The sequence below is a fragment of the Gorilla gorilla genome, chromosome 4 (genome assembly GCF_029281585.2).
Source record: "Gorilla gorilla gorilla isolate KB3781 chromosome 4, NHGRI_mGorGor1-v2.1_pri, whole genome shotgun sequence".
NCBI classification, from domain to species: Eukaryota; Metazoa; Chordata; class Mammalia; order Primates; family Hominidae; genus Gorilla; species Gorilla gorilla.
This window is the reverse complement of record NC_073228.2, coordinates 153,743,767-153,770,881: the sequence shown is the minus strand read 5'-3', so window position 1 is coordinate 153,770,881 and position 27,115 is coordinate 153,743,767. Positions and strand designations below refer to the sequence as shown.

Here is a 27,115-nt window from a genome sequence, read left to right as displayed (position 1 = left end):
ATATTCAATAGCAGACAGGTGCTAAAAGTAAAATAAAACAACAGAGAGAAAAAAAATAAAAAAAAAAAAACAACAATAATTCCTCATAATTGTCATGCCCTAACATCCCTAACATTTGCAAAGTGGTCTTCCTTCCTTCCTTCCTTCCTGCCTTCCTGCTTTCCTTCCTTCCTTTTTCTTTCTTTCTTTCTAAGCACTATACTAACAAGAAGCTAAGTGTTTAATATCTTATTGGGGTTTCACAGTAACCTTGCGGGGTAGACCAAACAGGGACCAACATACTCATTTCACAGCTGTGGAAAGAGACCCAGAAAGGTCAAGCAACCTACTCAAGGCTTCACCTTGCAGGAATTTAGAGTTATAGACAATATGAGCTTAGAAAACCTTCATATCTAGTCTATAATGTACAAATTGGTAGCCAGAAAGCCAATTCCAGCTGATAGATACACTTGCTTGGCTACGTAGGTTTTCTATTTTCTTTCTTTTTCTCTTTCTTTCTTTCTTTCTTTCTTTCTTTCTTTCTTTCTTTCTTTCTTTCTTCTTTCTCTCTCTTTCTTCTTTCTTTCTTTTCTTCTCTCTCTCTGTCTCTCTCTTTCTCTCTCAGATAGGGTCTTTGTATGTTGCCTAGGCTGGTCTTGACCTCCTAGTGCTCAGGTGATCCTCCTACCTTGGCCTCCCAAAGTGCTGGGAAATTGGCGGCTAACCCTTAAAAATCAAAGTCTTTCCATAAATACCTGAATTCTCAGTTTCTTTTGAAAAGGTGGATGATTAATCCATACTGGACCCACAATCCAGCAGGGCAAATTTGATTGGAGCTGAATAGCAGCTACCTCCTTGGGATGTGGCCTGAGTTCTCTAGTTTGCCACAGTCCCCGTCACTTTCTCTTTTTGAGATGGAGTTTTGCTCTTGTCACCCAGGCTGGAGTGCAATGGCGTGATCTTGGCTCACTGCAACCTCTGCCTCCCGATTCAAGTGATTCTCCTGCCTCAGCCTCCCGAGTAGCTAGGATTACAGGCACCTGCCACCATACCTGGCTAATTTTCGTATTTTTAGTAGAGACGGGGTTTTGCCATGTTGGCCAGGCTGGTCTCGAACTCCTGACCTCAGGTGATCTGCCCACCTCGGCCTCCCACAGTGCTGAGATTACAGGTGTGAGCCACTGTGCCCGGCCCCCACCACTCTCTTTTATGTACATCTGTGCCCTGCTTTCATTTTTGTTTTTATCAGACCTCTCTAGGCATTTAAGTTTCTGATCTCTGGTCTCATCCAATTGCAGCATTTTATTTTATTTGTTTTTGTTTTTTATATAGAGATGAGGTCTTGCTATATTGCCCAGGCTGGTCTTGACCTCCTGGCCTCAAGTGATCCTCCTGCCTCGGGCTCCCAAAGTGCTGAGATTACAAGCATGAGCCACCGCACCTGGCCTAAATTAGGCCCTTCAACATTCCCTCTGCCTTCTAACATCCCTCTCACGCTTTATCTGCCACATTCACTTGGAAATACAGCTTTTGTCTGAATTCCAACCAATTAATGTTCCCGAATCTTAGGTCGAAAGCCTCACAGTGTCAGCTACATCTTGCTTCACCTACTTTTAAAAATAAAATAGTGTGTGTATGTTTTAAGTATTTAAAAGTTATACAGGCTAAAAAGGCTTCATGGAAAAAAAAAATAGCAGTCTTTTAAAAAGTGGTGTATTTCCATGGGTATCTGTGGCTCTTTCAAAGTCCCTTGTGTCAGCTGCTCAGGTAGAAGGTAACAAAGTTACTCTTGATGACTCAGTTTTGACTTTCCAGAGGCTGGTGAATTTGTACATGAATATGGCTTTAAAGACTTTCACTGAGCTACAGTGTGTGGAAAAAGCCTAGTTACCCAAAGCACACTGATCTTTTTGTTAATTCTGGGAAAGAAAAACTTCGCAGTTTTTCTCCTGTGGGATTCCAAAAAAATGTCCATTTCTTTTTTTGAGATGGACTGTCACTCTGTTGCCCAGGCTGGAGTGCAGTGGCATGATCTCAGCTCACTGCAACCTCCGTCTCCTGGGCTCAAGCAATTCTCCTGCCTCAGATTCCCGAGTAGCTGGGATTACAGGTGCCCCACCATTATGTCTGGCTAATTTTTATATTTTTAGTAGAGATGAGGTTTCACTATGTTGGCCAGGCTGGTCTCAGACTCCTGACCTCAAGTGCTCTGCCCACCTCCGCCTCCCAAAGTGCTAGGATTACAGGCGCGAGCCACCGCACCCGGCCTAGAAATGTCCATTTCTAACCTTTCTAAAGACCCTCGTGGGAATCCCTGGGTAGGACAGCAGCCAGGCCCAGGAAGCCCTGAGCCTGCCGGGAGTACAGTGAGCAGCACAGGCCCAAGGACAGGTGGCCCTAAGGCAAGACAAAGATGTCAAGAAGGTCCTGGAACTCTGCCTCCTCCCCCTCGCAGGCAGAAACTTATCTCCTAGGAAATAAGTGTTCTAGAAAGCAGCCACCTTTGCTTTCTAGAACTGCTTATAAGGTACAACTTGACTATTTAAAAATATTTTTAAGAAAGTTTGTTTTGCTAGGTGCAGTGGTTCATGCCTATAATCCAAGAACTTTGGGAGGCTGAGGCAGAAGGATCACTTAAGGCCAGGAGTTCAAGACCAGCCTAAGCAACAAAGTGAGACCTTGTCTCTAACTAAAAAAAAGAAAAGAAAAAAAAAAATTAGCCGGGCATGGTGACGCGTGCCTGTATTACCAGTTACTTGGGAGGCTAAGATAGGAGGATTGCTTGAGCCTGGGAAACTGAGGCTCCAGTGAGCCAAGATTGTGCCACTGCACTCCAGCCTGGGTGACAGAATGAGATCCTGGCTCAAAAAAAGTAAATTAATAAAATAAAGCAAAATAAAAAATATAAAAAAAGAAAATTGGTTTGTATGTTGGAAAAGTAATATATGAGCACAGTGAAAAGTTCACTCCATACGAAATTAAGTGCCACCTTCCTCCTAGTCAGCCCCTGTGAAGCAGCTGCTGTTAGCAAACTCTCTTCGCAGGAACATTTATGTATATCCAGACATCCACAGAGAAGTATACGTATTCCACCACCACCACTCTGCACTAATGCTATGATTCTATTTTGTGCCTTGCTTTTTCCACTTAACTGAACATTTTGTCATCTTTCCCTTTCAGCACAGGCACAGCAATCTTGCTCTGGAAACGTGTGGTGTCCACTGTACAACTACTTTCCTAATAAGAGACCTTACATCATCTCCAGACTTTTTAAAGCACTCTAGCTAAGACCCCTGGATGGGGCAAAAAATGCTTTTACCCACATTTGGGAGTATATCTCTAGGATCCATCACCACATGTGGGTCAAATAATATGTCTGTTTTGATCTTTGAGAGATATTGCTACCTATCTTATCATAACCTTAGAATCATAGCTTGGAGGGTCTTTATGGATTTTCTAAAACAATTTCCTTTCTCCCCCATTGTCCTTAGAACCTTAGAGTTCCACAGTAGCTGCCTTGACCAGGAGTTAATAGAAAAGGAAGAGGACAAGAAAGGGAGTAAGAGAGAACAAAGGGGCAGGGACTCTATATACCCGGCCCTGATTCCATTAGGACAGTTTCATATAATTAGCTTCCATGCTTTGCCTGGGGAAAGAGAGCTGCTACTTAACAGCTGCAGCAAACACACACCACCATTCTAATTTTACAGCCAGAGAAACTGAGGCCCAGAGAACACACATAGTAGGACTGAAACTAGAACAGGAATCCTCACTCTAGGTCTAGTCTCAGCTCCATTTTATTTATTGTATTTCAGGGTTCATCTAGTCTCCCCTTGGATGCTTCCTATTTTAGGGAGCTCACTACCCCCTGGGGGGTAGCCTATGCCATTGGAGTGGTTTCAGCTTCTGCCTTTTGTTTAACCAGAGCTCGCCTCCTAGAAGTACTCAGTCAGTGCAGCTGCCGCCAATGCTAGGCTTTGAGCAGCAGAGCCTCTCCCTTATGAGTTGGAAGGTGACCATTGCTGATTGCCTGTCAACCAAACAGACCTTCAGACATCTTTAACTGGTTCAGGAATTCCTCTTTGTGGAGGTTCTGAGTCGGGAGGCTTGGGGTGGAGCCCAGGTATCTGCACTGAAATCTCTAGGGAGGTACTTCTTAAAATACCTGTAGTAAAGGAACAGTTTGGTTTTTCTTTTTAAAAAAATTTCCAATTTTTTTTTGAGTGTGTGAAAAACACACTCAAGGAAGGGGAGTGCAGGCACACTCAAGAGAGTGAGTCACGCCTCCAGTATGTTTTGATTGCTACTTTTAAAAATATGATAAAATATATTCCTAGAAAAACAAAATTGTATAAAGACAGACAAAATATAAACTTGGATCATGCCACTGCACTTGTACTCCGGCCTGGGCGACAGAGCAAGACTCCGTCACACACACACAAAAATATATATATATAAGCTCCTTCCCCTTTTATTCAGTTAAACAGACCTGATCTAACTCAGTCAAATTGTTACAAAACTTCCTAAGTGACTCTCAGTTTCTGTTTTTATCTTCTCCTGGAATAATAAAGAGTTCACAAGACAGGCACCGGCCCAGGGATTACACTCTGAGCAACCCTGTTCAAGGTGACAGTAATGCAAACAGTAAAACACTAAGCTGTTAACGTTAGGTGACATAGAGGAAAAGCACTGAGCTGGGAATTAAGGACCCAGGTTCTGATTTTGGTTCACTGTCTTGCTACAAGTGAGTCCTTTCCTTTCTCTGTGTCTCAGCTTTCTCATTTGTGAAATAGTTGCTCATCACACTTGGGCATACAGAGGACCTAAGAAAAAGGTAATAGAATTTCCCCTGGAGAGCTAGGGGAATGGAGTCACATGCCAACATCCAATTGCATGCTAGAGAGTAATGTAATTGAAGAGCTCTGCTTTAAGAGAATGGGAATTTTAACAATGCAAGGAGGCGGGAGAGATGGAAGAGGCAGAGAGTTAGTTCAGAGGCATGAAACATGATTGAGAAGGTAGGTCTGAAGTGACGACACAGCAAAGAGAACAGCTGAGTGGTAGGCATGAAGGAGAAATGGGGCCATGACATAGAGATGCACCCTGCAGGGAGGATGGCTGGTTGGCTGTGATTTTAAATGGGATGGGAACCTCCTGACCACTTCCCCATCTCCTTAGATTCTGACAGCCATCTTTATCTCTTTCTTCTTGCACTTATCAAAGTCAAAATTAAAACGCAGAGACGAATCTCTATATTTAATGTTTTGGGGCAAAGGAAGACTTGCAATTTGGGGCATACATGCAGATTAAGTAGTCTTCAGTATGTCCAAAGAAAAAAGAGAAGGTAGACGGTTTTATAAAAAAGAGAAATGAGGCCGGGCATGGTGGCTCATGCCTGTCATCCCAGTGCTTTGGGAAGCCAAGGCAGGAAGATCACGTGAGCCCAGGAATTCGAGGCTACAGTGAGCCATGACTGTGCCACTGCACTCCAGCCTGGGTGACACAGCAAGACCCTGTGTTTAAAAGAAAAAAGAGAAATATTACATGTTGCTCTCTGAGAAAGTTCATTGACACCAGTAAGGGTCTGGGGAGCTGGCAAGTTTTGACTGATGAGTAATGGCAGTGGGTAAAATTAGTCCTACAGTTGCAGCAGGTTGTTTCAGCAACTATCAGATAAAACTGGTTTCAAGTCACAGCAGGTAGCGTAAGCAGCCAGGCATGCAGAGAATTACATTCTGGGAGCAATGCTAGTGTCCTGAGTACTTTTTTGCCCCCTGGCTTCTCAACTCTCTTTTATTTGGGTATGACAAAAATGTCCCAACTTGCGTGATTAACTTGCACACAATCAACCTTCAGATCCTCTTAGAGGATTTCCTATCCCTCTTCCCAGCCTCAGATCCCAGCCCTCTTCCTGGTCACTGTAAGCTGTCTCCAAGGTGAAGCACGCTGAATCCTGAGAGTCAGCAGAGGACAGGGAGCACCAGAAGGCAGCCCAGGCACATCCTTGGAGGGAGTTTATGGCCAGGCTTGGCACTTCCTGAAAACCATGGGGCAAAATATGTACAACTACTGTATATCAATAAAAACATTAATTTATTAAAACAACAAAAACTACGGGGCATACGATGGTAAAAGGACAAAGTTGGTTTCAGGGACATACTCCTGTTGAACTTTTATTTGACTCTTGAAGGTATAATTTTTTGGCTGGGCGCAGTGGCTCACGCCTGTAATCCCAGCACTTCGGGAGGCTGAGGTGGGCAGATCATGGGGTCAGGAGTTGGAACCCTGTCTCTGCTAAAAATACAATAATTAGCCGGGCATGGTGGTGCGTGCCTGTAGTCCCATTTACTCGGGAGGCTGAGGCAGAAGAATAGCTTGAACGCAGGAGTTGGAGGTTGCAGTGAGCTGAGATCAAGCCATTGCATTCCAGCCTGGGCGACAAAGTGAAACTGTCTCAAAAAAAAAAAAAAAAAAAAAGTATAATTTTTCTCTCTTTTGCCAGGAAATTAACTTTTACAAGGTCATTGACTACATCCTGCATGGCAAAGAGGACATCAAAGTCATCCCGTAAGTTTCACCTGCCAAAAGACAAAATGACAACAAATTAGCTTAAAGAGCTCAATTGGCTTTATCGGTGATTCTGGAATTGGGCAACACTTCATTCCATAAAATACGTAAGTGTTCCGACAAGGTTGACTTTATAGACAGAGAAGGGCTGAAGAAAGACAAGCAAAGATCAAAGAACATGTTAATCATTTTTAAGATACTTTTCTTATAAGGTGGGACAGGGAGATAGAACAATAGAAAAATAACTGATTAATGTCAGGTTACTGCTACCTTTTTTTTTTTTTTTTTGGTGTAAGGATTAAAGCAGAGGAACTTCATTATCATGCCTATTAAAGACTGGAACAGGACTTTTTGGGAAATTGGCTTTTACTTCTCTCCTAATCTCTAAGAGGATCAGAAAACAACTTAGTTTAGATTTGGTGAAGTGGAACGTTATCACGGTGACTCCACGCTGATTTTTATTTTGGTTTGTTGGAGCTTAGTGCAGAGTTTCGTCCAAAACAAGGGCCTCCTATAGTTTTTATTTTAACGCATCTCAAAACATGGAAAACTGCAGGTACATTATCAACTTCCAAAAGATACTCATTCCAAGATCAACACTGACCAAATCCAATGAGACCCCACAGTTGGTTAGAGGCAGGGAGAGTGGGAAGGAGGCAGTGTGAGATGGTAGAGAGACTCAGAGGGTGAGCAGTGAGGCCCAAGAAGGGGGAAGACTTGACCAGAGCCTTGATGAGGGCTACAGTGGACCAGATTGTGAGTCAGGTGCTCTGAGTCCCAATCTCACAGCCAGGGCCAGTAAGTGGTTTGTCTGGACCTTAGAGTCCCATGTATAGAATGAGACTGGGATGAAATCAGGGATTTTCAACTGTTTTCTGCAGTGCTACTCTTCTGCTACTTGAAGGAGGCAAAGCAAAAGCAGGAAACTGCAAAGGAACTGACTCAGCCCTCACAGAAAGCCTATTCTCAATGTCCCCTCATGTGTGACCAAGGAAGACAGTGAAAAGAAAAGGAAAGAATGCTCTCAGTCCTGCATCTAGGTAGCTGGGACTCAGTGACCATTAGAAGATTTGAGCAGTTGCAAACTGTTTAAATACAGGCTTATACTTTTTTGTTCAGTAGACCTTTCTCAAAAACCTAGTTACCTTCTTCTCTGTTTGAATCCTCTCCATGTGCTAAAAGCCACATCCATGGTTCTGTCCTGAGACATAGCCCTTTTTCTCAACTTAATTGCAGAGGCCTTGAGGCTGTAATTCGGTTCGTGGGAGAGCCACACCTTTAGTCTTAGCCCCCACAGCAATTTTGTCCAACTGAAGGGATTTACTGCATGCCACCTTAATCTTCAAGGAGTGGGTGTGATAGGCCATGCTGATTCAGTTTGGTCACCAGACCAAACTGTAATAATCCCGTCACCCAGATAAACAAGTTCTCAGGGTTGTCTGTTACTGGTGAGGATGAGAAACTGCCTCAAGTTTCTCAATTTCTAGGTTATCTCTATTCCTTTATTGCTGCCTGCATAAGGACTGATTACCTTATTCTATTCTCTTTTTTTTTTTTTTTAAGATGGAGTCCTGCTCTGTCTCCCAGGCTGGAGTGCAGTGGCCGAATCTCAGCTCACTACAACTTCCACCTCCTGGGTTAAAGCGATTCTCCTGCCTCAGCCTCCCAAGTAGCTGGGATTACAGGCACACGCCACCACACCCATCTAATTTGTGTATTTTTAGTAGAGATGGGGTTTCGCCATCTTGGTCAGCCTGGTCTCAAACTCCTGACCTCAAATGATTCACCTACCTTGGCCTCCCAAAGTGCTGGGATTACTGGCGTGAGCCCTGGCACCCAGCCTGATTCCCTTATTATCTTCTAAAGTTCATCTCTCTTTTTTTTTTCTACCTTATCAAAAGCATACTCTTCAACAATTCTGTTTTCTAGCCCCTTTTCTAGCTTCTAGAGCCACAATCTTATTAACTCATTATCTGTCTCTTAAAAGGTCACAGGTCGCAATTTTCTGTTTGTCTCTGCTTGACCAGCATCACATCCTACTAGCTTCTGATAACACTCATCTTGTTGCCTACCACCCAGTCCCTAACCTATGTTTCTAATTTTAGGTTTTTTATTATGGCAGCACCCTGTTTCTGACACAAATCTTTGTTTCAGCCAAGATAGGCCAGGCTCTGCTTTCATAACAAGACCTGGAGACCTGAGTGGTATAAACAACTAAAATTTATGTCATCATCCCACTATGTGTGCATTGCCAGCTAGCGGGTGTGGTTGGAGATATGGTGGGTGGGTTGTAGTCAGGCAGGAGCCAAGGCTGATAAAGCAGCTGCCATTTTGAACCTTGCAAGATAGAATAACCTTGCCACAGAGAAGAGAGGAAAAATACACACTGGCTCTTAAAATCTCCATCAGGAGGTGACACACACACAGCACTTATACTCACATTTTATTGGCCAAAGCTAGTTACATGGCCACACATTACTTGAGTGGTTAGGAAACGCAGTCTGACCTTGTTCCCAGGATAGACAGCCAGAATGTCTGTAAACATGCAGAATGGTTGTCACAGTATATGCCATCCACACTAACAGAGAGGAAAACTGAATAGTAAATAAATGACCAATCAAACCAAAGGAAGGCAAAATAAAAGTTCAGGAAGAACATAGATGTTGGATGTGGATGCACTGTCTGTAGCCCCAGCTAATCAGGAGGCTGAGGCAGGAGGATTATTTGAGCATAGGAATTTGAGGCTGCAGTGAGCTATGATTGCACCTGTGAATAGCCACTGTACTCCAGCCTGGGCAACATAGTGAGACACTTTCACTAAAAAAGAGAGAGAGAAAGAAGGAAAGAAGAACATAGAGCAGGTAGGAAAATAAAATGTACATATCAAGGTGAAATTCGAATTCAAATATATCAATTATTTGAATTTATTTATTTATTTAATTAGTGTGTTAGTGTTTTATAGAGACAGTCTCACTATGTTGCCAGGCTGGTCTCAAATTTCTGGGTTCAAGCGATCCTCTCACCTCTACCTCCCAAAGTGCTGGGATTACAGGCGTGAGCCACCATGCCTGGCCAATAATTTTTTTTTTTTTTTTGGTAATAGAGATGGGGTCTCACCATGTTGCCCAGGCTGGCTTCTTCAAACTCCTGAGCTCAAGCAATCCTCCCACCTTAGCCTCCCAAAGTGCTCGGATTATAGGCATAAGCTGATGCAATGGCCAATAATTTAAAAAAATATAAATCAACTAGATGTTCCAGTTAAATGACAAAGATTGCCAGCCTGGATAAGAAAGAAATACATTACCTTCCATTAATTCTAAGATGCTGTTTTCTACTTTTTGACATTTCTGAAATAGAATTGTGTGATTGTTGTTAGCCATGGCAGACATGATAAAGTTGTTATTGCCTAGGTGTGAACTCGGTCATAACCATAGTCAAAAGACAAAGTTACAATAAATTTCGTCTACAGATCTCAAATGCCTTTATTTGAGATTCTAGAATTGGGCAATGATTTGTTGTGTAAAATAGAGTAAGTGTTCCAATGAGTTGAGCAGAAGGGGTTGGTTTTATAGGAACAAAGAACAAAAAGCAGAGTGGTCATTTTAAAGCTACTTTTCTTGTAAGGCAGGACAGGGAAATAGGACAATAGAAAAATGACTGAGAAGTAAACATCAAGCTATTTCAGGCTACCTTTGTGTGTGTGTAAGGACTAAAGCAGAGGAAACTTCATCATCATGCCAGTTGAAACTGGCTTGTTGCCGGGCACAGTGGCTCACCCAGCACTTTGGGAGGCTAAGGTAGGCAGATCCCTTGAGCTCAGGACTTTGAGACCAGCCTGGGCAATATGGCAAGACCCCATCTCCACAAAAAAATACAAAAATTAGCCAGGCATGGTGGTGCACACCTGTGGTCCCAGCTGCTCAGGAGGCTGAGGCAGGAGGATCACTTGAGCTGGGGAGGTGGAGGCTACAGTGAGCCATGATCGCACCACTGCACTCCAGCCTAGGGGACAGTGAGACCCTGTCTCAAAAAAAAAAAAAAAAAAAGAGAGAAACTGGCTTGTTTGGAAAATTAGCTTTTGTTTCTCCTGATTTCTCAGAAGGTCAGATAGCAATTTAGTGTTTGGTGACTTGGAATTTGATGTAGGTGACTTCATTTTAATTTTTAGTTCAATCTGTTAGGGTCCCTACTACAGGAGTTTAGTTGAAAACAATGGTCCCCTGTAATTTTCATTTCCCACCATTCATATTGTTGTAAGTATAGTTATTGTTGAGCAACCATTGCTGGTTGCTATTCACATTGAATTCAATTGCCATGTAAAATAATTTTAAAGAGAGATTATGCTATGATTCAGCATTGAAGTGAAAAATTGTCTTAACTGGCACAAAATGACAGAAAAAAGTGTGAGATATGATAAAAAATCTGTGTATAAATGCTAAAAGAGCAATGTTGATCTGAATAAAGTAAAAATTACAAGTGATAAGCATTATAGATTACGCTATAGGTTAATTGGCAGCATTTAATATTTCTCTGCACATACAAAAGTTAGTCAACAATGATTACTCCCAAGATATGATGAAAAATCCTATATCCTGTTTACAGGAGACTAATCTGAAAAAGAATACAGAGAGGTTGAACATAAAAGACTGAAAAAAGACATACCATGCAAATGCTAATCAAAAGAAAACTTGTATAACCATGTTAATATCATAGAAAAATAGACATACCAAAGAGCGTTAGTAGAGATAAAGAGTCACTTAATGATAAAGGGGTCAATCTACCTCAATATTACAGGAAGATATTACCATTCTAAATTTGCAAGCGCCTCATAACATGACCTCAAAAAATATAAAACAAAAACTAACAGAAATACAAGGAGATATAGATGAATCTATGTTTGCTAATTGACTTAAGGAGCAAACTAAAATGAACAAACAGAATATAGAATATTTGAATAATCCAATTAATGAATTTAACCTAATAAATATAGATAGAACACTGCTCTAAGCCAGTAACAAAAAGCTAATTAGGAAATTTTAATATGCTTGGGAACTAAGAAATACCCTTCTGAAACCAAACAACCTATGGATAAAAGAATCAATTAATGGAAATTAGAAAATATTCTGAGCTGAAAGATATGAAAATATTACATATTAAAGCCTCTGTAAAAAATAAAAAACCTGTGTGATGCAGTGAAATTGTGCTTAATGTAAAATTTACAGCCTTAAATGCACATATTTAAATGTAAAAAGGCTGAAAAAGTAATGAGCTATGCATCCATCCATATCAGTCAGGGTCTCAACTGAAAATAGGTGTCACATTCAAACCAGGATAATTCGGTGAGGGTTTATTTACAGAGGGACAAATTGCAAAGGTGTGTGTGGAATGAAGGGAACCATAAGAGAATGTGCTATTAGTGGGGGAGCTACTACCACTTCTGGCCCCAAAGGGAAATTTCCATAATCTGGAATAAAAAAGAGTCTCGTAGAGCAAACCACCTTGACAGAAGCATTGACCTTCAGGCAAGGAACATAGCCAGCTCAAAGCAGCCTTGCCAGTGGTTGCCCTGTCTCTACAAAAAATTTTTAAAAATTGTCTGAGTGTGATGGCACATGCCTACAGTCCTACACGTGAGGCTGAGGTGGGAGAATTGCTTGAGCCCAGGAGGTTGAGGCTGCAGTGAGCCAGGTTTGCTCTGCTGCACTCCAGCCTGGGTGACAGAGTGAGACCCTGTCTCAAACAAAACAAAAAACCTAGCCAGGTGTGGTGGCACATGCCTATAATCCCGGCTACTTGGGAGACTGAGGTGGGAGGATTGCTTAAAGCCAGGAATTCAAGAACTGCCTGGACAACACAGTAAGACCCTATCTTGAAAAAAAGAATAAGAGGAAAAAAATTAATAGTAAAACTGACAAAATCAAGAAGAAATATAACAGTTTTATTACAATAAAATATTTATTACAATAAAATAAATCAAAACCTTCTCACAAAGACAACCCAGACCCAGATTTTTTTCACAGGTGAATTCTACTTAGTGGTTTATATTTATTTATTTATATTTTTTTAGAGATGGAGTCCCCCTATGTTGCCCAGGCTGGCCCTGGACTCTTGGTTTCCAGTGATCCTCCCACTTCAGACTCCTCAGTCGCTGGGGCTATAGGCACACACCACTGCCTGAGTTCTAATTAATATTTAAGGAACAAAAATGAGTAAAAGTAATATTTAAGGAACAAAAAATGAGTAAAAGTAAATTTAAAAGTAATTTTTAAAAATGAGTAAAAGACATGAACAGAGGAACTTCACAAAAAAACAATGCAAATGACAAATACCTTTATGGAAGTTACTCCACTTTATTAATTTTGTAGAGAAATATGAAAGAAAACTATGATGAGATACCACTAGACCTCACCACAAGGACTGTCATTTAAAAGTCTGAAAATAGTATTGACAGAGATGAAGAACAAAGCAAACTCTAATGGACCACTGATAGGAGTGTTAATTGCTACAATCATTTTAGAAAACAGTTTGGCCTCATCTAGTAAAGTTGAAGATACAAATATCTTATGACTTAGTACTTCTTCTCCTAGGAATATACCATGTAGAACTGAGAGCACATATGCACCAATGTTGACAGCAGCACTGTTTATATTAGCCCCTAAGTGAAGGGACGGGGGATGTCCACCAACAGTTGAATGGATAGATTGTGCTACAGTAGTGTAGGGAACACTGTAAGTCAGTAAAATGAATGAATTACAGCAACGTGACAAGCCAGACAAAATAATATATGTTGTACGGTTCCATCCAAATGAGTTGAAAAATAGGCAAAATTAAACTAACAGGTACAGGAAAACATGCTTAGAAGCTAAAACTCTACAAAAAAGCAAGAATGCAATTTAGCATAATTTCGGAATAATGGTTACCTTTGGGGTTAGGGAGAAGGTTATGATTGCGGGGGAAAGTCAATGGCTTCCAAGGAGCTGGCAATGCTGTTCTTGATGTCCATGTGGTTTTATAAATGTTCATTTTCTAATGATTGGTGAAGTTTTTAATGCGTGTTTATGTGTGTGTTTTTTTCTCACAACAAACAAGCAAAAAGTAATAATACAAAAAATTATAGTATTGTGAGGGATAAGTATATAAAGCACTTAGCTTAGTGCTTAGTACATGGTAGGAATTCTCCATAGATGAATTTTTTCATTCTCTACATAGTATTAGTAGCTTCTAACTTTATGAGGGAAGTGATGGTATTTGTTTCTGCTTAGCAGCAGGTAACAATCTGTAGAATGAATGCTGTCTCTTTTCTCAGATGGTGAAACTTGGTGGGCAGACAGTAAAATGTTATATTCGCCACCCTTTCTCCATGTCTAGATTTGAACATTAAGATGGTTGGCCAACATTTTGGGTTTGGTCAGGTGTAGTGAATGTAAGCAGGTGCTGAGAGCCACCTGAGAGCAGTGGGAGGGCAAAGGCCCAGATTTTAGTCTTTAGTCCAGCAATCCCTGCACTGAGAGTCACCGTTTGTCTTTGGCCTTCACAGGAATCCACCTCCTGACCATTGGGCTTTAGTAAGCGGTCTCCCGGCTTATGTTGCCCAGAATGGCCTGGTAAGTAATATAACTTTGAAGGGGGAGAGTTTTGTATCATGTGGAAGAAAGAGTGGAAGGATTTCAGATCAAGAAGAGAGTGGAAAAGATGATGGCAAGTGTGGATCTCTAAAAGCCTAATTCTCTTGTTTCTCTCAATTCAGTTGGCAATTGGTCTAAATGAATGAACAGATAATTGACATTTGAGGAAATATCAAATACATAGATAAATAATCCTTAGGTAGAAAGGTGCATAGTCTTGGCCAGGCACAGGGGCTCACGCCTATAATCCCAGAACTTTGGGGGGCCATGGCAGGTGGATCACCTGAGGTCAGGAGCTGGAGACCAGCCTGGCCAACATGGCAGAAGTCCATCTCTACTAAATATATAAAAATTTGCTGGGCATGGTGGCAGGCGCCTGTAATCCCAGCTACTTGGGAGGCTGAGGCAGGAGAATCACTTGAACCCGGGAGGCGGAGGTTGCAGTGAGCCGAGATCATGCCATTGCCCACTCCAGCCTGGGCAACAGAGTGAGACTCCGTCTCAAAAAATAATAATAATAAATAAAACAAAATAAATAGGTCTTAGGCAGATGGGGTCATAAAAGGAGGTTCCAGGTGGAAGGAAGAACATGGGCAAACAACATGGGCATGGAGGCCTGGAGCAGTGTGCTGGGTATGGTTAAGTGTGGCTGGAGTATTAGATTTGAGACAGGAAGACAGCAAAACATGAGGCTTAAGAGGGAGGAAGGGGCTAAATTACAACAGGCCTTGGATGCCTTGTCTAAAAGGTGGGACTTATTATTATTATTTTTTTTTTTTGACAGTGTCTCTGTTTCCCAGGCTGGAATGCAGTGGTGAGAATTTGGCTCACTGCAACCTCCGCCTCCTGGGCTCAAGCAATTCTCATGCCTCAGCCACCCGAATAGCTTTGATTACAGGCGTGCACCACCACGCCCAGCTAATTTTTATATTTTTAGTAGAGAAATGGTTTTGCCATGTTAGCCAGGCTGGTTTCGAACACCTGGTTTCAAGTGATCCACCTGCCTCAACCTCCCAAAGTGCTGGGATTATAGGCGTGAACCACCATGCTCATCCTCAAAAGGTGGGATTTTAATCTACAGGTGACAGGTAGACAAGCAGGAGATTCACATAGACAATTTTCATTTTAGAAAGATAACTCTGGCAGGGCATAGTGACTCACGCCTGTAATCCCAACACTTTGGGAGGCCGAGGCAGGAGGATCACTTGAGCCCAGGAGTTTGAGACCAGCTTGGGCAACATACCAAGACTCCGTCTCTACAAAAAATTTAAAAATTAGCCAGGCATGGTGGTGCATGGCCACAGTCCCAGCTACTCAAGAGGCTGAGACAGGAGTATCCCTTGAGCCCAGGAGTTCCAGGCTGCAGTGAGGTATGATTGCACCACTGCATTCCAGCCTGGGCAACAGAGGGAGACCCTGTCTCTAAAAGAAAAAAATAAAAAGAAAGAAAGAAAAGAAAGATAACTCTAGCAGCTTCCTGGGAAGTGGATCTGAAGGACTAGGACTGCAGGCAAAGTAACCAGAGCATCATTCAAGTAAGAGGTGATGAGAATCTCAGCAAAGACAGGTGGGGTAAAGAATACTATCCTTCTTGCTAACAGCCACTGGGTGCTTACCATGAGTCAGGCGCTACCTAAATTTAATACTCACAACAATTTTGACAGAGGCAAGAACACAAGAAGGGGATAATGGGTCAGGTCCAATATTGAGAGGGTGAAGCTGGCAGGGCTTTATGATTGGTTGTAGGCAGAGAATGGGGAAGAGAGGAGTCAAAGCTAATTTCAGGCTTCTAGACTGAATAGATAGTGCTGTCATCATGCTTGGATGTAAGATGACGAGGTCAGTTTCAGACAAGGTAAAACTATGACATTTTTTAGGAGCAGCTGTCCAGCAGGTAGATGAAGAGACAATTCTGATGCCATGGAGAGAGAGGAGTGTTGGAAGCAGAGATTTGGAAGATATCAGGACCAGATGGTGTTTGAAATTATGTGTGGAGGAAGCCACTTACGGAGAGGGAGACAGGCAGTGGACATAGGGTGCAATAATGGAGGGTGTTGGCATCTATAGAGTGGGTAGAGAAAGAGGAGAAACAGAAGGAAGGTTCAGAGGTGTTTGGAGACCCAGGAGAGGGCAGTGTCTCTCTGGAAGCGGAAAGTGTCTGGAAGGAAGTGGAAAGTTTCAACAGGGAAGGAAATGATGACATGCAGCAGAGTGAACTGGTGAGAGAATTGAAAACCCTCATTGGGTTTGGCACTGCAGAGGTTATTGGTGGCCCCAATGAAAATGGATTTGGTGGTGAGGTGGAAGCAGAACCAGCATGCGGTTTGCTGAGTAGTGGATGGGTACCGAGAAGGTAAAGAATGCAAAAGAAAAGAGAAGAATGCCTGGGTGCTTGCTATAGGGACCACGATGGATGCAGGAAAGATTTCATTTTCAAGCATGAGAGAGACACCAGCATGCTCACAGATGGAGAGGAAAGAGGGCTCCAAGAACTCTGAGATCAGGAGACAATGATAGTAACTGATAGAGTTGGTCAAAGGAGAGGTCAGAAGGCTGGTGCAGTGAGCAGGCAGTCCTTGGACAGGAGCAGGTACAGCCTGCTCTCTAAGACCACAGACAGCCCACTCCTGTGTTGTCAGGCAGGGTCACCACAAGCCCAGGTGGTGCCTTTTTGAGAACTAGAAGGCACCGTTTCTCAAGGATGACTAAATAAAGGTCAAGGTCATGGCGCAGCAAGCAGATCACAGGCTGGATTTCAGCTCCCAGTTGCCCCTCAGCCAGATGCCTGTGTGCAGTTCACACATTACACAACCATACACAGTGGCCCCACAGTGCTCTGGGGAGATCAGATAAGTGTCATCTGATCCCTTACCAGTAGGGTAAACTGGTTCAATTTTCAGGAGAGGAATCTAGCAATATAGAACCAGAGCTACAACACCTTTCATTTATTATTCTACGTTGGGGTTTATACGCCAAGGAAAAACCCCTACCTGCCCAAACAAAACAGAACCCAAATGTAGTTGAGTCAAATATATTTAGAGTATCATTATTTTATTTTATTTTATTTTGAGACAGGGTCTCACTCTGTCGCTCAGGCTGGAGTGCAGTGGCACGATCTCGGCTCACTGCAACCTCTGCCTCCCAGGTTCAAGTGATTCTCCCACCTCAACCTCCAGAGTAGCTGGGATTACAGGCGCACGCCACCACTGCTAGTTAACTTTTGTATTTTTAGTAGAGACAGGGTTTCACCACATTGGCTGGGCTGGTATTTATATTAACTTAAAGACCATGGATACAACCCAAATAAGCAAGAAAAGGGGAACAACAAAACGGGATACCCTCCAGCTACTAGTAATGACAAGTTGTAGCCTTAACTTTTTCAAAGCTTAGAAATGATTAAAGAGTGGAGCAAATCATAAAAAGTAATGTTTATAAGGTGACTTTTCTGTCTAGTAGCCTCAGTTAATAATTCAAAACTGTCTCGACTATGTCTACCTGATGAAAAGAATGTGAATGCCTTGGACAAGAACATGGTGTTTCTGAAAATGGTATACAGTGCTTCACTGGGCACCCTCTCAGGCCTAATCACACCTTCATTATTCCCCTTCACTGCTCTCAGATTTGCAACATCATGAATGCGCCTGCGGAGGACTTTTTTGCATTTCAGGTAAGTCATTTTTTATTTGCAGTCTTAGTCATATGATTTTTTTTCCTCCCCAAAGAGCATTAGAATACATTAGAATCCACCCACTCTGCTGGGAAGCAGCCTCAACAAAGTGAAAATATGACAGGATAAAATTCCTGTGCCAATGGAAATGGGGACAGAGTTAACTGGGTAATTTCCAAGGTCCTATTCAGTTTTAACATCCACACCCTTTGCTTTCTGGCCTCAGGATCTATTTTTCCCCCCACAAGATATACAATATATAATACAATATTATACAATTATACTATATATACAATTATACAATATTGTATAAAAGATATACAATATATAATATACAAAAGCTCCAAAGTTTCATGATCAGATTCAGACATTAAAGTTGTATTTCAATAAATATAATCAAAATGCCACTTTGCCAGGTGTTTTGTTGTTGTTGTTGTTTTCTTTTGTTTGTTTGTTTTTTTTAGAGAGGGTCTCACTCTGTTGCCCAGGCTGGAGTGTAGTGGTGCAATCATAGCTCATTGCAGCATCAACCTCGTGGGTTCAAGCAAAACTCCTGCCTCAGCCTGCCAATTAGCTAGACTACAGGTGTGCACCACTGTGCCTGACTGGCCTCAGCACCTTTGCTCATGCTGTTCCCTATCATCTCCTGTTCAAATCCTGTTTTACCATCTCCTATTGAAATCCTCTATGCCCTTCAATGACAGCCTCAAATGCTACTACTTCTGTTAAGTTTTATTATGATTCCTCTGGCTGAATGTAATTTATCTCTCCTTGGTTTGTTTGTTTGTTTGTTTGTTTGTTTTGAGACGGAGTCTCGCTCTGTTGCCCAGGCTGGAGTGCAGTGGCGTGATCTCGGCTCACTGCAAGCTCCGCCTCTCAGGTGCATGGCATCCTCCTGCCTCAGCCTCCCGAGTAGCTGGGACTACGGGCACCCGCTACTACGTCCAACTAATTTTTTGTATTTTTAGTAGAGGTGGGGTCTCGCCATGTTGACCAGATTGGTCTCGAACTCCTGACCGCAGGTGATCCACCCACCTTGGCCTCCCAAAGTGCTGGGATTACAGGCATGAGCTACCGCGCCTGACCTTCCATTTGATTTTGTCTTTTTTTTTTTTTTTAACAAATGTTTTATGGAAGATATCTTCTGTGAAGGCACTGGCAAAATGTTAACACTTGCTACAGTGGTGGGCCAGACAGGCATAGTCTTTGTCTCCATGAAGCTCATGATTGCATGGGGAAAGAGACACCGAGTGGTGATTAGGAGAAGGGCAGAGGGGAGAGGAGGGGCATCGCTGGAGATTCTGACTTAATCTGGGAGGAATCAAGAAATATGTCCCCAAAACTTATGTTTGGACGGTAGAGAGAGGGGAGAAGATTGCAGGAAAAAGATGGCTTATTGGAAGGAACTAGAATAAGCCAACAAATCTGAGTGAGAAATTGAAGGAGAGACTGGCAGGAGAAGATTCTAGAGAGGTGGACAGAGACCAGATCCTGCAGGGCCTGGAAAGGCACACCAAGGAACTTGTGTCTCTTATGCTTTTTCCTTATGTCATCTTTTATTATCCTTGTCTCCGTGCCAGACTAATTCTTCTTAGTAAAATGTGACTTCCTTTGGTCAAGGTTGGGTCTTATCTTTCTTGATATCCTCAGCTCTGGGGGCCCTGTCACTACTGATTTGGTTTAGCATGCTAGGCTAAACAAATAAAAGAAAAACAAATCATTATCAATCAGGAAATAATTCAGAAGGAAATAAAAATGACTCAGAAAAGTCAGAATTACTTTTTTCTCCTTCAAGAACATTACGAAAAAGCTTAGACAGAAAATAATTCCAAAGTTAAAATTGCACTTCATGTGTTGTGATTTTGACCACATCAATGCGACAAGCCTGAAGACTTGCTGAGGGTTGCTAACCTGATCACAACCACAGCAGAACGTAGTCTTTACTCAAGTCATCCACTTGATTGCAGTTTAACTACATTAGTAAAGCAAATTTAATCTTGTTTTTAGATTCTGGTCTTCCTCCTCCAACTCGTACTCCATAAAGTAGCCTAAATAATGTTGTGTTTTGTTTGTTTGTTTTTGTTTTTGTTTTTTTGAGATGGAGTTTCATTCTTGTTGCCCAGGCTGGAGTGCAGTGGCACGATCTCGGCTCACCACAACCTCCGCCTCCTGGGTTCAAGCGATTCTGCTGCTTCAGCCTCCTGAGTGGCTGGGATTACAGGCATGCGCCCCCATTCTCAGCTAATTTTTTATTTTCAGTAGAGACAGGGTTTCACCATGTTGGTCAGGGTGGTCTTGAACTCCCGACCTCAGGTGATCTGCCTGCCTTGGCCTCCCAAAGTGCTGGGATTACAGGCGTGAGCCACTGCACCTAGCCCCTGAATAATGTTTTTAAGAAACATAGGTTGGGCCACGTGCGATGGTTCACACCTGTAATCCCAACACTTTGAGAGACCGAGGCGGGCAGGTTACCTGAGGTCAGGGGTTCGAGACCAGCCTGGTCAACATGGTGAAACTCTGTCTGTACTAAAAATACAAAAATTAGCAGAGCGTGGTAGTGGGCACCTGTAATCCCCACTACTCGGGAGGCTGAGACAGGAGAATCGCTTGAACCCAGGAAGCGGAGGTTGCAATGAGCCGAGATAGTGCCACTATATTCCTGCCTGGGTGACAGAGCAAAACTCCGTCTCAACAAAAACAAAAAACATAGGTTGAATCAATGATTTCTTTGCTTAAAAATCTTTAATGGTGTCCTCTTTCATTTTCAATAAAATCTGTCTTTTTATCATGGCCTTCAGAGGGAAGGGATTCCACGAAGATTAGGTAGAGTGCTACGGGCAGCCAGGTCTGAGTTCAATACAACCCTGTGCTCTTCAGGCAGTATTCTGCATCCTTTTGGAGACACTCTCTCACCAGGTGCTGAGACAGCTGTTTTACTTTCCAGTATTATTTAAATAATAACAATTATCATCTCACCATGTTAAGAATCTTGAAACTTCAGGATTGGAAGACTCACCTACTCCAGGAAGCCTTCCTTGACTTCCTTTTCTCCTCTGGCTCCCATAGTTCCATAATGTAACTCTCTTAGAGAACTTCCCACACTGCAGTGTAATTGCTGGTTTACCTTACAGATTATGAGTAACCTGAGGACAAGATCTGTGCCTTGGCTTCCTCAGTTTCTAGCTCAGTTTCTTGCACATTCTAAATGTTTGATGAACCAATGGATATATATATACACATATATATTTTTTGAGATGGAGTCTCTGTCTGTTGCCCAGGCTGGAGTGCAGTGGCACGATCTCAGCTCACTGCAACCTCTGCCTCCTGGGTTCAAGCGATTCTCCCGTCTCAGCCTCCCGAGTAGCTGGGATTACAGGAGCATGCCACCAAATCCGGCTAATTGGCTAATTTTTGTATTTTTAGTAGAGACAGGGTTTTACCATGTTCTTCAGGCTGGTCTCAAACTCCTGACATCAAGTGATCCGCCTGCCTCGACTTCCCAAAATGCTGGGATTATAGGTGTGAGCCGCCATGCCTAGCCTCACCAAAGGCATCTTATAATTGATCAAGAACTTCATTTGTTCAGTGAGGCACATATTCTTTCCATTCTATAGATGAGAAAATTGAGGCCCCAGGAGAGAAAATGAAGTACTAAAAGTAACATAGGAAGTCAGGGCAAGAGGCAAAATGTGCAGGTTATATCTAGGTTATTAATTCAACGTTACAAGAATCATAGCACTGCCCTTTTAAGCCAGTCCCCTGCCACTGCCTCCCATATCTGAAAGAGAAACACTACCTCTCTGGGATGTTCTGCACATCATTACATCCCTGTACCACACTGCCTGACACACACTGGCCCTGACATCTGAGGGGTGAACACAAAATGGCTACTTGGCTTAAGGAATTCTGACCAGATGGGTTATTTCTCATGGTAGTTGTTGGTAATTAAACTCATGCGAAATCCAATGAACTCCATCCTCTTGCCACCTCCTCTCAGCCAATCAGGGTCATGATGTAGGGTGAAATCTATCATCGTTGCCTCTGTGGCCTGAAACAAGAGGAAACCTAATCTAGCCCTTCTCTTGTAGAAAGAACCTCTGGATGAGTCTGGATGGATGATTAAAAATGTGCTTTCAATGCCGATTGTGAACAAGAAGGAAGAAATTGTTGGAGTGGCCACATTTTACAATCGTAAGGATGGGAAGCCCTTTGATGAAATGGATGAGACACTTATGGAGGTATGGCTTGCTAGGAGGCCTTTTGCTGTTGGGATTCAGAGTCAGCTTGCTGGGGGAGGCTGGATGTCACTGCTCTATCACATGGGGCAGCAACCTGGTTGCTATAACCCTGACTCTGCCTCATCAACCACTTTCTTCACTCTCACTGCTGTACTGCACTGATGTGCTGTCAGAGAAATCCACATTTCCCTTTTAAAAAATGTAATCAAGCTGAGCATGGTGGCTCTCACCTGTAATCCCAGCACTTTGAGAGGTTGAGGCAGATGAATCACTTGAGCCCAGGAACTCAAGACCAGCCTGGCCAACAGGGCAATATCCTATTTCTATAAAAAGTTAAAAAAAGATTAGCCAGGCATGGTAGCGCATACCTGTGGTCCTAGTTACTCAGGAGACTGAAGCAAGAGGATCACTTGAGCCCAAGAGGTCAAAGCTGCAGTGAGCCATGATTGTGCCATTGCAATCCATCCTGGGTGACAGAGCAAGACCCTGTCTCAAAAAAATAAAAAATAATTAACAAACTTTACTTTTTAGAGTAGTTTTAGGTTCTTAGCAAAATTGAGCAAAAAGTACAGAGTTCCTAGATATCCCCTATCCCCACATATGCAAAAACACATTCTCTTTTTGTGAAGTTATTACACATAAGAATGGTACTTTCTGTATGCTAGTGCTTTACGTACAGTGTGGTCACATCCATTCCTTTATCTTAGCCTTATAAGAACTCTGCAAGGTGGGCAGCACACAGCTTATCAAACCCATTTTATAGCTGAGAAAACAGAGGCCTAGAGACTCTTGCTATGAGTTTTAGAGTCAAGATTAAACTTAGGTGTTCTGTCTCTGATTCCTCCTTTCTTTCTTTTTCAGTCTTTGACTCAATTTCTGGGCTGGTCTGTCTTAAATCCTGACACCTATGAGTCAATGAATAAACTTGAAAATAGGAAGGATATTTTCCAGGACATAGTAAAATATCATGTGAAATGTGACAATGAAGAAATTCAGAAAATCTTGGTGTGTAATGTTCTTTACTTGTTTCTACTCTAATACAGACTGCGTCTCAGAGATGTGGCCAGATTAAGGCAAAACTTGCAACTCCATGAGGGCACAGCCTGGGCGTGGGTTTGTGCACTGTTGTATTCCTTCCTGCCTAGCACAGGGATGCAGCAGCCCTCAACATTTAATGAATGAATGAATGAATGAGTGCATGAGCAGATGAGTGCCTGAGAGTGGTACATAATGACTGCACTGTGTGGCCTGGGGACAGCTATTCCTTGCAGAAACACCTCATTCTTGGGGTCAGATGTTGGCTTGACAGCTCTAGAAACTCCATTTTTCACTGTGCTCAGGGATGACTTGGTACTGGAGACAGAGTCAACCAGCCATAGCCCCTACTCTGAGAGGAAGCTTTATCTGGAAGACCAGTGGACAATTATCAGTTTCTCAGAGCCTCCCTCCTGTGGGGTCAGCTCACTTAAAAGACCCTATTAAGTTGGGTGCAGTGGCTTACACCTATAATCTCAGCACTTTGGGAGGCCAAGGTGGTCAGATCGCTTGAGCCCAGGAGTTTGAGACCAGCCTGGGCCACACGGCGAGACCCTGTCTCTACTAAAAAAAACCCCACAAAAATTAGTCAGGCATGGTGGCGTGTGCCTGTAGTCCCAGCTACTCGGGAGGCTGAGGTGGGAGGATCACCTGAGCCCATGGAGGTCAAAGGCTGCAGTGAGCTGTGATTGCCACACCATGCTTCAGCCTGGCTGACAGAGTGAGACCAGAAAAAAAGAAAAAATAAAGACAGGCTAATGTTTTTAGAGGGCATTTCTTAAGCTGGGAAGATACCACAACAAATTTGATCATTTCATTCCAATAACTTAAATTCAGAAGAGAAAACATCCCGTTTAAATAAATTGCCTCATGGTTTGCTTGACTCAGTCCACAGTTTCAGCCAAAGAATGGGTATGTGCAACCTATTGGGGCACAGCCTCGGTGAACCAGTTACAAGTTAACAAATTTTGCTCTGGGTCAAGAAATCAGGGGCAAGTAACTGGGTCCAGTTCCCCCTCCTCTGGCACATGGGGACATAGGCCCAGAGAGAGAAGGAACTTGCCTCAAGTTACACAGTAAATGAGAGGAAGAACCAGGACTATGTCCGAGGCCTCCTTACTCCCAGTCAGTAATAGTAACAATGAAACTATCAACAACAACATTAATTTATGTTAGTGCTTACTATGCGCCAAGCACTGTGCTAAGTGCTTTATATGGATTATTTAATTTTACATATGTTACTTGAGAATGACTTTGCACAATTGAATTTTAATTCACCAGTTAAGTATGTTTATTATCCTCAACTTACAGATGAGGGAACTGAAGATCAGAAGCATTAATAACACGGCTAGTAAGTGGTAGAGCTTGAATTTGAATGCAGGTCTCTATGGCTCTAAAGCCCAGGACCTTGTGCATCAATGGATGTTAAATGGAATCCTCTTTGAGCTGGTGGTTCTGTTGCAAGGACTTTGGAGGAAGGAGATAAATGGGAATGGAAACGCGGAGGCATGTTGTAACCTATTTTTTTTCCCCTGCCAATTTTGGGTCCTGGCAGAAAACCAGAGAGGTGTATGGGAAGGAGCCATGGGAGTGTGAGGAAGAGGAGCTGGCTGAGATCCTGGTGAGCTGAACTGGGGCAGCACGAGCCCCGATGTATAACAAGTGCAAAGTGCTCCTGAGCATGCAGCGGTTTCTCTTTGCAAAGCAAGTTCCCCATCACTCTGTTCTGATCCTTCCAGCAGACCCAGGATGGGGACAGGGCTGGACAGGAGGTGGGCACCCAGAAACACTTCATGTTTCCTAATCACCTGACTCTATTCCTTATACAGCAAGCGGAGCTGCCAGATGCAGATAAATACGAAATTAATAAATTTCACTTCAGTGACTTGCCCCTAACAGAACTGGAGCTGGTAAAATGTGGAATACAGATGTATTATGAGCTCAAAGTGGTGGATAAATTTCACATTCCACAAGAGGTGAGGTCAAAACAAATATATTTGATTTCCCTTTTTAATTTTCTTTCTTGCTTGCTTTAAAAAAAAGACTCAATCTGTAAACTACCTTAAAAAGAGTTTACTCTCAGTATTTAGGATTTAAAGAATTAGTCATGTTGCACAGATGAGTCATTTATAAGAAAAGAGACACGCTGTTCCTCTGTGTCCTTTGAAGTGTGATGTTTCGGGTGCGTTGGTTTCTTGCAGTGGGTTCTGAGGTACTAAGCCCTGAAGGCTGGGAATAGATATGCTGCAAAAAATGGGTCCTGTAGTTAAATGAGGGCAGAAAATGTGGGCTAAACCCATTTAAACAGGGCTCATTCCCTGCAGGATTCCTTACTAAGGTTTGCTGTGAGTCTAGGGTCATGGGGGACGGCAGAGAAGGTATGTGTGGGAGGCAGTGGGATATGATATGCAGAATTGCCTGAACTTGTTTGATTTTGATTAAAGCAGTGGTTCTCAAAGTGTTACCCCAGACCACATCCACACCACCTAAGAACTTACCAGAAATTCACATTCTTCTTTCTCTCTCTCTCTCTCTCCTCTTTCTCTCTCTCTCTCTCACACACACAGAGACACACACACTCCCAGCTCTGATAAATCAGAAACTGTTTTAACAAGTCCTCCAAGTGAGTCTCATGCACACGCAAGTTTGAGAACCACTGGATAAAAGAGTCCTTTTGTTTTTGTTTTTTTTTCCCTGTAGAGCCCCTGTTAGCTTCTCCAAGGATAGTTGCTCTCCAGGGCACAGTTCGGGAATTACTGATGAAGCTCAGTCAGAGGAATGATGCATGCTCACCTCGTTTCCTAACAACAACAACAACATCTTCTTAGTATTTAGCATTTAGTATTTGCAAAGCACTTTCGCAGCATGATTGCATCTAGTACAAGCTCTCACCTCCTGGTCCAATGATGGGGTTAGAGTACCTCAAACCTCAAAAGAGAGGGCCATGGGCCATGCCTTCTTCATATTTTTGTTATTCCAACCCTCATGAGACCATTTCAGGTGTGTCCTGCCTCACTGATGTGCATGTGTTCACAGGCCCTGGTGCGGTTCATGTACTCCCTGAGTAAGGGCTACCGCAAGATCACCTACCACAACTGGCGGCACGGCTTCAATGTGGGGCAGACCATGTTCTCCCTGCTGGTGGTATGGCGGGGCCGGTGGGGCTGGTAGGGTGGGCTTGCATCACATTAGACAATCTCATGCAGACTCTACATGGTAGCAACAGCGTTGTTCTTCTTTCTCTATTTATTGTCTTTTAAGAGTTATGTGAAAGCAGTACGGGTTTAGTGTAAAAGGATTCCAAGAATAGAGATGCATATAAAACAAAAAGTGAAAGAAAGCTGCAAGCTACCCCCAACCTCAGTCAGGTTATTTGGGGGTAACCATGTCACAAGTATAAAAGTAGTTCAACAGGGCCGGGTGCAGTGGCTCACGCCTGTAATCCCAACACTTTGGGATGCCGAGGCGGGTGGATCATGAGGTCAGGAGTTCAAGACCAGCCTGGCCAAGATGGTAAAACCCCATCTCTACTAAAAATACAAAAATTAGCTGGGCTTGGTGGCGGGCACCTGTAATCCCAGCTACTTGGGAGGCTGAGGCAGAGAATTGCTTGAACCCAGGAGGCAGAGGTTGCAGTGAGCCAAGATCGCACCACTGCACTCCAGCCTGGCGACAGAGTGAGACTCTGTCTCAAAAAAAAAAAAAAAAAAAAAAAAAAAAAAATTCAGCAGTTCAATTGGTCATGGTTATAGTCTTTGTTTGGGGCATAATGACAATTAGGAACATATTTCATTTTTAAATGGCCTGTTATAAAGAGGTATCCATTTCTGTAGTTAGCCTGGCAATGCAAGTCATAGTAATCTGAAAATCCACTTAAAATAAATAAATAAAGATTAGAAAACCTTGAAATAGAAAAGTTTGCCATTCACCATTCAAGATGCCTCCAAACCACCTGTTAGCTGCTCCCATAAACACATCATGTGTTCTTTTCCCCAGAGAAATTT

The 27,115-nt window shown here is 42.8% G+C and overlaps 1 protein-coding gene across 1 annotated transcript in view; it reads left to right on the top strand.

The window, feature by feature from the left end:
• PDE6A (phosphodiesterase 6A) overlaps positions 1 to 27,115 on the top strand; it is an 87,581-nt gene that overhangs the window by 24,962 nt on the left and 35,504 nt on the right. Inside the window, exons 6-13 of the mRNA XM_019026134.4 lie at positions 6,482 to 6,546; positions 14,084 to 14,150; positions 17,791 to 17,838; positions 21,927 to 22,076; positions 22,938 to 23,081; positions 24,667 to 24,732; positions 24,941 to 25,087; positions 26,148 to 26,255. Coding sequence (XP_018881679.4) covers positions 6,482 to 6,546; positions 14,084 to 14,150; positions 17,791 to 17,838; positions 21,927 to 22,076; positions 22,938 to 23,081; positions 24,667 to 24,732; positions 24,941 to 25,087; positions 26,148 to 26,255 — 795 coding nt within the window. The remainder of the gene's footprint in view (positions 1 to 6,481; positions 6,547 to 14,083; positions 14,151 to 17,790; positions 17,839 to 21,926; positions 22,077 to 22,937; positions 23,082 to 24,666; positions 24,733 to 24,940; positions 25,088 to 26,147; positions 26,256 to 27,115) is intronic.